This window comes from Enoplosus armatus, chromosome 9 (assembly GCF_043641665.1).
Source record: "Enoplosus armatus isolate fEnoArm2 chromosome 9, fEnoArm2.hap1, whole genome shotgun sequence".
NCBI classification, from domain to species: Eukaryota; Metazoa; Chordata; class Actinopteri; order Centrarchiformes; family Enoplosidae; genus Enoplosus; species Enoplosus armatus.
The window spans coordinates 3145837-3156139 of record NC_092188.1 but is presented as its reverse complement, the minus strand read 5'-3'; the positions used below and the strand labels follow the sequence as shown (position 1 = coordinate 3156139).

Below are 10303 nucleotides of genomic sequence, written 5' to 3'. Positions count from 1 at the left end.
CATCTTGAAAACGGTTCTGTGAAGGTTGCATTTTGTTAAAGTTTACCAGCTCTTATTCAAGGCAAAGTAAAATTCACCAGACTTTCTATGGGATTCTGCTTCCATAGTTTGACATACACGTCAGGTTGAACCAGGACGTTGGAGCATGATGTATTTATGGTATTTAAAGTGTCTCTCTTGGACCATGACATTACAGTCCGTGGGACAAACATGGAAAGTGACTCAGACAAAGTGGATGCTAGTTTACATTTAGCTGTAGAGGGACACTGCCCTCCTCTGGCAGCTGTCAAAAACTCCCAAAAATCAATAAACTGTACGGTGTCTTCAGAAGAGGAATACCAAATAATTATGTTGCAGTTTTCATGACACGTTAAAAAATTTGACAATGGTATTTTTAGTTTTAATTGTATTATTAATTTATATTCTATGTCTACGACTGCACAAGGAAATAAACACTAATATTACAGGAAGTATATCTACTTTAAAAAACAAGAAAATAATGCTTTCACCATTTATTTTAATCAATTTTCATTGTAGTTAGTATTAACTCATTTGGAGAATTATTACAAAGTGCTTCACAGAAGGAAATATAAAGTAAAACCATGAGTAATAAAAAAAAATGAGAGAGAAGGCAATGAGAATAAAATGAGGAAAAAAGGACTAATAAACAAATAATAATATTTTACAATTATTATAAACAACGCTCACAAAGTGACATATATTGAGCAATAAGAATAAAAATATATATTTATATAAAACTTATATATTTATCTATATAAAGAATGTGTGTGTGTGTGTAAGTCAAGAAGAGCCCCTTCTCTCTTGTTTGAAACAGCGTTATTCTTTACTGTGTTGTGACAGTATTGAACCTCAGGAACACTTCAGGGACTGTAGGAGAATCAAACCGCCAACTGGCTGCTGATAACATTCACAGATTCAGAGACACAAGCATTTATTTATACATTTGTGCCTCTGTGCCAACAATCATACCAGAACAAGCAGGCAGTTTGCCAGCAACCAGTCAATAATAGCTCATTGAACTGTTCTGTCTTACTCTTCTCACATGAGTGTCTGAGCTCTGATCCTGGTTCATTCGACTCATTCACGTCTGACTCAGCGGTGTAAAACAATATTCATGTCTGTGTACACCTGCAGGATGCTAATGTGATACTTCATTGATTTTTTTTTCTTGCAGACAGACAAAGTTGCAGGAAACTAGTCCATCTCGATTACTTGACCGGCCACAGGTTCTCATTCTCACATCCGTTGAAAGGATTTTGCTTTAACTGCTGACTGCTGCTGTTAAAATGCAATAGCTTAATAGTTCTTACTTTTAAAGCTGCACTAATCTATACTTTTACAATGGATGAAATGTTTATATGTAATATGAAAGGTGTCGCTTGTGGGGATGAACCCATCATCTATCACTCTGCAGTTCCTTTCAGCAGCTCTCAGCTCTGTGTTGTGGTTTAAGAATCTCAATTATAGGTGCTTTAATGTCATTGTTTACCCTTTCAAAGAACCCATGAGAGTGCTGGATTAAAATGTTCTGTATCATACACTTAATATGATGTGCATCCTGATTTTACTTGTCACTCATGTTCGTGCATTGGAACCGAAAACAGAAATGTCTGATAAAAGCATCAGGTAAGAAATCTCTGGTGTGAGGTTTTTGAGTATTTCCTGAAAAGTGCTTCTTCTTCAATGCATCTCGGACTAAACTATGACTTGATGCCGCTTCCACTTGAAAAATAAAAACTCATATTTCTAAACTGAAAGAAGAATTGTGAAATGAGTGCTGGGTCCATAATCCAGAGGTTGGTGGTTTGAAGCAATATACTGTTATGTTGGTATATGCATGTATGGTATGTATACTCCCACTTAGATTAAAGAGTTGTGCTGCAAATACGTGCACATGTGAGTTATGCTGATTTAAGTAAGACTGTCTCGTACTAAGAGGACACTGAAGCTTTCGTGTAGGATTGATGCTGCACCACATCTGGAGCAGGTGTGGACAGAGTTGTGCAGACGGAGCATGCTGAGCTAAAAAAGAGGGATGAAAGCCATCCTCAGTATTTTCTAACATGTTTCCTGATAAGACGTTCTTCTTAATAACCTGTGCATACTTGGTAATTAATGCAGATATATGAAAAACAAAGGAAGGTGATGATATGCATGAGGTTCATTTAAATGTGGCTGACTTCATTCCTGAATGTAACTGCAATTTCTGGTGATTGTAATGAGATTGCCTCTATCACAACTACCACTACTGCTACTACTACTGTCTGTATACTATTACCACTACTGCTACTACTACTGTCTGTATACTATTACCACAACTGCTACAACTACTGTCTGTATACTATTACCACAACTGCTACTACTAGTACCATTGTAGTACCAGCAGGAGGCGATGTCTTCAAATTAAAAAGGATTGAAACACATCGAAGAAGTCGCCATGCGCTAGCAAAGATCGTCTATTAATGGCGGTACCCAGCTGTCACCATGGAGACCATTGGTTTTCCAAAAACAAATACGCATGGACTCTTGCAGTTCAGTCTTAAAACTTGAGATTTTATTTTTGTGTAGGATCGAGTTTATAGAGTGAATAAAAAAATAATTCTGCAACATAAGATATTTATGCCGCAGTGAGTCTTTGCTAACGGCTTCTCCGCGGTCCACAAGGACTTTTCCGCTAGGCGCGGAGTGAGACCTCCTGTATGCGCTTTACTCCTCTTTGGTAGCATGCTACTTGTCGTTAGCACAGAAGTTAGCACAGTAGAGAGGAAAGCTGTCAAATTGTGGTGGAAAGTAGAATCTCTGACGTTGTATTTTAATCTGTGAATTTGAAAGACAACTTTTGAGATGAATCGCTGCTAACAGCTCCTATTTCTAACGTTGTCTTAGCTGACTTGCAAACTGTTTAGCTTGTATTGTTTACAGTTAGGTTGGCTAGCAAGGTTAGCTATGTATGCAGAGCTCAACAGCATCTTGAACGCCTCTCCCGACAGCTTCACACGGGTGAGGATGTAACATCATTTATCTAGCCTGATGATATGTCACACCGGTCTGCATGCTAACTATACGGGAATCCCTGTTGTGTTTGCAGCAGTCTTTAGCAGCTGTGTAACGTTAGCCGCTAAATGATCCAGCAGTCATATTTGTCTCATGTCAAGTTTGTAACTTCGCCCAAACCTGCAGGGAGAATTTATCCTGATCTCAGACAGACAGAGTGATGCCTCTTTCCTCATCCACCACTTCCTCTCCTTGTACCTGCGAGGTGAGTCGTCACCTGTGAGCATGTTATCAAAATGCTATAATGCTAAAAAGCTGAACCACAGCTGATGTCTGTGTTTCTTATCTCAGCACGCTGCAAAGTGTGGTTCCTGGGTCTGGTGCAGTCCTTCAACCATTACAGTGCAGTCAGCCAGAGATTGGTGAGTCCCCACTGTACTCTCATTTAACATTTACACTTTCAGGAGAGAGTTGTTATTTAAAGACTTAGTTATTTAAAGACTTATTGGCGTTTTACATTCCAGTCCGAGTTTATTTTGCACCCATTCAACTGAATCATATTCTGCATTATCCATCATGCCTGCCTCCTCCTTTAAAACACACTTTGAACTCCAGATATGTGTCTCAACAGTTTTGCCACACGGCCAGTCAAATACTGATGTGTCTGTTTTAGTTTTCATATTTTGGCTTTTAGTTGTAGGAGGTACACACTGAATGATGACATTGAATCTGTGTGCAGCTGTATATAATACGTATTGATTGCGATCCGGCTTCGCTGGATTAATTGAGAACATAGCTAGCTGCTTGCCAGCAATGATAGCCTTTAGCTTGGTGCCGTCACAAGTTCTGACATTGAATGTGTGTGAATTTTGTGTCCTCAGGGTGTAAGCCTGACACAGGCAAAGGAAAAAGGTCAGCTGGTTTTCCTGGAGGGGCTGAAGGAGTCCCTGTCTGTTTTGAATCCTCAAGAAACCAACACAGGAAGTCAAGCCATGGACTTCCTCAGGTACAAACAAATAATCACATTTTTCTGCTTAGGTTTTTGGAACTTTATTTTTGCTGTGTCTTACCTGCACAGACTTGTGTATGTATTTATTTGAGCGTATCTATCTGGATTACCAATCCATCAATATTTACATATACAACACATAAATATGCAAAATGATGTGAATCTTTACACAAATTTCTAGATTATCTCCAACTCCCTCATGTCTCTGTCTTCAGGGATCCTGCTGTTGGCCTGAAGAGTCTCTACGGGTTTGTTCAGTCCAGTGTGAGCAGTTCTGGTGGCAGGGAAGAGGGGACAGAGGTGGCAGAGGAGTGGGGACCCCCGGTGTTGCTGGTGGATGACCTCAGTGTGCTGCTGAGTCTGGGGGTGAGCGTTGGAGCCGTGCTGGACTTCAGCCACTACTGCCGAGCCACCATCTGCTCCCAGCTACAGGTTAGACTCTTGCTGTCAAAGCGTGACTTTATTGCTGTCCTTGGATTACAGTAAATTAATTGATTATTTGAGACATTTTACTGGTCACAGGTGAGCTGGTTGTGGTTTAAAATAGCATTTGCAGTTCTGTGTATTCATAACATAACACTAATGAGCACTGACTTGCTGTACGCACAATAAGATTACTAATAAAAACTCTAACTGTGACTTCAGGGCAATGTGGTGATGGTGACACGCTGTGATGGGGAAGAAGAGGAGGACGACGGAGATGATGAAGGCTCAGAGAGACTTCTGAAGGGCCTGACCCACCAGTGTAGCCTCACTCTTCATGTACAGGGTCTCCCTACTGGCTACTGCAGGGACATACACGGGCAGGTGTGTGTGTTTGTCCGCACAATGTTTCTGATTCCGATTGTACATACATTTTCTAATACTGCATAGATGTGTACTGTATACACTTGAGGATAGCACTACAAATAAAGATTGTTTTCATTAATCTGGTCTACAAAATGTCAGAAAATTGTGAAAAATTCCCACTACAATTTACCAAAGTCTCAGTTTACTATCATAGAAGACAAAAAAAACAACACATATTCACATTTCAGAAGCTGGAATCAATACATTTTTGGCATTTTTGCTTAAGAAATGACTTAAATGATCAATCGATTATCACATTTGTTCTACCCTTTTAACGTACAGTGTGCAAACAGTATCGATAACTTTTAAAGGTGACAAAAATGGTGATACACACAGCATACGGTCTGTAGGAGGTTACGTATATCCCCAGTATACATTGGGAGGGATCAGCGCAGGACGCATAAAAATATTTCTGTAATAAGAATGTAAATAAACCAACAGTGTTCTTTGTTTTCAGGTGGAAGTGTGTTGGAGGAGGAGACAAGGTGATGGGCAGCACACACAGAAGAAACTCTTTCAGTACAAGGTCCACGATAAAGGAGCCTCCTTCTTTGCTCGTGGGACGTCCAGCGCTGTTCTCTAGTCCCACCTTCCAACCTCCTTGTTTGCCTTTTGTCTCTTTTTCTTAATTTTTTTACATGTGACAACTGACTGTTATGTTTTAATATCACTATACAATACAAATGTTGGTTGTTTAGCTGCCAAAGTGGTTGGTCAACTAGCCAAGCTCTACATTTGAGGATGCTCGCTAGTGTCAAAGACCCAGTCTGGATCCCGGACTGTCTGGAGGAAGGACACTGTGATCCTGCCCACTTCTCAGATTTGTGAAGTAAAATGGAAATTCAGTCTGCTTATCAGGCTGGTCTGCTGAAGGTGTGACTACAGGCTCATGCTGTTGTCAATGTTTGGTCAGTTTTTGTGTGTTGGTTTGTGAACATTAATGGAAAATGGACTGAACAATAAAGAAAATACATTGGTCACATACCAACTCACTGTTGGTAATTGGTGGTGAGAATAATAATAATAATAATAATGAATAAATAAGATGATTGTTTAGCCATTGAATGGAGCTGGATCTTGGTTGAATAAAACAGTGGAACAGTGTCATTGTCTATGTCCACACTAGAGGTCGCCCTGTGCCTGCTCTCCTCGCCGCAGGGTGAGAGGTCGAAGTGGAGAGGGCTCTCTGGGATTTGACAACCAGTAGATTTGAAACGCTGCACGCCAGCATCACAGTCGAGGCATACAAGTTAGCCTTTAGCTTACCTTCCAAAAACAAAAGGAATAATACGGCGGTTGCTCGTCGCTTTACACAGGAGGACCACAGCAACAACTACATTTGGGGATCTCTGAAGTTTGCCCAGGCAAGTGTGTGAACAGTTGAGCTGTAAACCCGTTAGCATTAGCTGCGCTGCTAAAGTTAGCTCAGTGGCGGAGGAAAGCATGGGAGCTGTTGAATTGTTTAATGACATAATGTTAGCTACTGAGCGTTGTTATGGCCATAGCAGCGAGGCTGCGCTTGCGGGACTCACACGCATCAGTTTTGATTAGTAAACTCGTGTATGAGTCCCGGACATCCCCTAGCTACTTTGTACAACCTAACGTCGTCACTGTGCTAAGCAAGCTAACCTGAGCGTTAATTTGATATTTTGCAGCGTTGTTGGCTAACGCTAGCCCCCCTGTGGCACGCATGACTCACTTTTATTCTCAGGCTTTTCTAGGTGAGATAACTTGTAAAATATGTAAAATATACATTGATTGGGACACGAGTTCACAGGGTTCATTCAGGAGCTAACAGAGCTAGGCGCTTGCTAACGTGAGGTCTGTTAGCCTTTAGCGTGGTGCCATCGCAAGTTGTCTGCAGGTACAGAAAAGGTATAACAATTGAGAGAAACGTTATACTTGTATAAGTGTATTTAGTTGTAGCCTTGGACGTAAGACATGACAATGTAAATGTGGTCATTTTTTTAAATGTGTGTGTTTTGCGGTTAGAGATCAGCTCAGTCACACACACGCACTCAGGTAACTTAACGTTAGCAAGCTAACAATTGGTGGGTTCGTCGTTAACTTCTACAATTCGTAAATTGTGTTTACTCAAGTCGCTAACGTGGTTGTTGGTATGTAATTCCGACCGATGTGACAAAGTCCCAAAATGAGTGTTATGTTGTGAAAGTTGGAGACACCCTGCAAGATACTGGAAGCTAACGTTAGCTTGGGAGTTGACACTTGACAGCAGGTTATTGAAAAGGGATTCAGTTATGAAAATACATTCGCCCAATAAGGTCAGACAGCGAGGCATATTTGTGTGTTATCTTGGGAAGTTTGAATCGCAATATAGCGTAAAAAAAACAAAAAAGAAGGTACTCGGTTGCATGTTCCAGCTCGGTGGTTTCTGCACCTTCTCGTGTTGGAGGAAACTGTTGACAAAGGCCATGAACTGCTGTTTGGTTGAGGTGTGAGGTGCTGCTAAAGACCTAATGTTTACCCATCTGACAAATGCTGTGTTGTGGTGAATGTGAATGAGTTATATTCGGTGTGCAGAATGTCCGCTGAAGAGGAAACCTGTGATGGATCACTCAATCTTTCTAAATTCTTCTGTTCTATCGTGTTATTTTGTCAAAGTCTACCCCATGATAAAAGTAAAAGTACACGCTATTTATTTGAGGACCATCCTAGAACCTTGTTTGTCACCCCCCCCCCCCCCGGGCGGCCCTGGCTTTGGGAGCCACCGGTGCTAGTTTGTTCCTGGCAGGTGATGTTGCGACAGGGTTGCATCATCCCTGCATGTGTCTTGTGTTAGTTATTTCACCATTTTGACTAGTTTAACGTGGTCTAGATTGTAAAGGCAGTTACATGTGGTAAAAAGATTTAACTTTAAGTGTAATATTCTGTTAAAGATAAGTGCATGATAACCGGCAGATGTAATTAGTAAAAAAAATAATAATAATAAAATCAAAATGTTATTATTATTAAAAATTTGTTTTTTTCTTCTTCTTTCTCTAAATATTTTGTCAGAAATACAGAAATCCCTGTGCGGAAAAGGACTGCCTGCTACACATCATTCGTTATTACAATATGGTTACTGATTGACAGGACATTTCCCTCTTTTGTCAACAGCTGTGGTTGTAAAAGGCTGTGTTGCAGTAATCTGCTCATCCACGTCGAGCTGGTCACAGTTACAACAGGACTAATGGGAGTCACTGATCAGATGAGCGTACTTCCATATTATGCAACTATGGGATTGAATGTTGATGCAGTTATGTTACGGGAAATGGACGCAGCCTAAAGCTCTCTGGAATGGTTGTGGATATTGGTATCGTTTTTAGCTTACAGTAATTCACTTGAATATAATTAATAAGGCATGTAAATGCACTAAATGTTGTTGACTATGTCATTGGAATCTATAAACCCTGGAGATGCCTTCAAGCTGGGCATTTTAGGAAGTGTTGAAAAGAGGTAAGCTGGTATTTGTGCTTTTTTTTTTCTCCCATTCCAGTGTAGGGTATTTCAAAATGTACTGTCTTAGTTTTGAAATGGCTTTGATATAGTTCATCCATAAGCTCTGTGCACCATTTTGCTCACAGTTATGTTGTAGGCATGTGGCTTTATAAATCTACCTTAATCTGCAAGCCGCCAATTTAAGCTGCAGAGACCCACAATGATCTGACAAACTGAATTTGCGTTTGCAAGGGGAAACACTGTCTGTCATGTCTGCAGCTGTGTTTTTGTTGTATTCGCAAAAGCACAGGGATATTTAATGGAGACAATTTTTTTTGTCATGATAATTTATTTGTGATTTGTTGGGTTTAAGCAGAGAAGTTATTTTTATTCCCTCATCAATAGTAGCTGGTATATCCCAACAAACACCATCCGGCCAGACAGAATAGGATTTCTAAACAATCGCTGGTCTTCTGCCAAAGTGGCTGAAGAGAAAACAAACTCACCAGCCTGAAACAGCAGCTTACCTGCACTCGGCCTGTGGCTGGGGTTAATTTTCTGCTCTGGTTGTGAAGTTTTGGTTTTAAGGCCTCTGGCGTCAAACTTGTCATTCTTTTGACATGTGAATGTCTTGGCGTGGTGCAACATACATGATAGGCTGCTTACAGGCTGTGAACAGAGGAGGAGGTGAAGCAGCGGGGGGTGGCCATAGGCGCTGAGCCCTGCTCGTTGAGTTTCCGATCGGCTCAATCCCGGATTAGTTCACTGACGGAGATGCTGCTGAGCCTTTGCCAAATCAGGTCTCGCTGCTGCTACACCCACGTAACGCCACAGCACGCAGTGAACTGGACAGACAGCTGAGAGATGCAGGAGGCATTCATTGAAAGTTTTCCCTTGCGAGACAGTGAGCAGGACCAGAACCTGGCTGAGTCAACTTTCCAACAGAAACAGAGAGCAAAAAGGCTTTACTTCAAAGCCCTTTCTGACCTTTGCAGAACCCATTGTGAGAGCTTGCCAGGACGTTGCTGTTTTTACTGTATAGGGTATTTATAACAGCAGATCAAGAGACTCCTGAGGCGAATTCCTCCCAGGGAATGTTTCCGTTGCTCCCGGGGGGACGAGCCGAGCAGTCGCACACTCTGACTGAATCAAGAGGGGAGCGCTATGTTAACCACAAGGCACCGCTTAAGCTAAAAAAACCCAGTGCTTCTGCTTTCAGGGGACATAAACGGCTGCGAGCCAGAGAGATAACCTGGTCTCCCATTAGCAGGTATGGTTTCAGAACAGTTCAAGACTTGAATGATGGATACAGCTTGGTGACGGCTGCTGTGGCAGAGCTTTGTTGTTGTGTTTTGGCATGGCTAACAAATAGTATGATGCTGCTTATTGACATCATGTGAGAAGCTGAGGCAAGAGGGAGCTGGAAATGGTCGGTAGAATGAGATACTGTACAAATCCATCTGCATTATGTGTGCCAGGGCGGCCAGTTAAACATTGTAATAGAGCAGTGTGTAACTACAAACAGCGATAGGCAGTGTTGAACCTGTCTGCTGAGTAAACAGAGACAGGAGCTGAGATTGAGCAGAGAAGTCAACATGTGATTAATAAAGGAAACTGAAGGAACCCGATTTTTGTTTGAAGTTAGGTGAACCACCCGTAAAGCAAAGATTTCACATTTTTTGTGACACAGACCATTAGTCGATGAATCATATGGCCATAACAAAGTCCATCATCAAATGTTTTATTGGTCTAATCAACGATGATATCAAACGAAAAGTATCAAATCCTCACATTGGAAAAGTTGGCGACAGTGACTGGTTGGCACTTTTGTTTGAAAACAATTTAGCGATATCAAAATAGTTTCCGAACTTTTTGATTAATGTACTGTTGATAAACTAAACGATTAATCGACTAATTCTTTCTTGGCTTCCTGATGTAAAATGAACGTACTATTGAGTTTATTGAGTTCATTGAGTATAAACATTATGGCTG

General features: G+C 41.1%; 1 protein-coding gene across 1 annotated transcript; it reads left to right on the top strand.

Moving 5' to 3' along the window:
- The first annotated feature begins 2917 nt into the window (after window positions 1-2917).
- Window positions 2918-5966, top strand: elp6 (elongator acetyltransferase complex subunit 6). Its single transcript, XM_070912144.1, has 7 exons — window positions 2918-3021; window positions 3202-3280; window positions 3367-3437; window positions 3897-4021; window positions 4240-4456; window positions 4670-4831; window positions 5331-5966. The coding sequence occupies exons 1-7, from the start codon at window positions 2968-2970 to the stop codon at window positions 5454-5456; spliced, it is 834 nt and encodes a 277-aa protein (XP_070768245.1). The 5' UTR covers window positions 2918-2967; the 3' UTR covers window positions 5457-5966.
- The last annotated feature ends 4337 nt before the right edge of the window (window positions 5967-10303 follow it).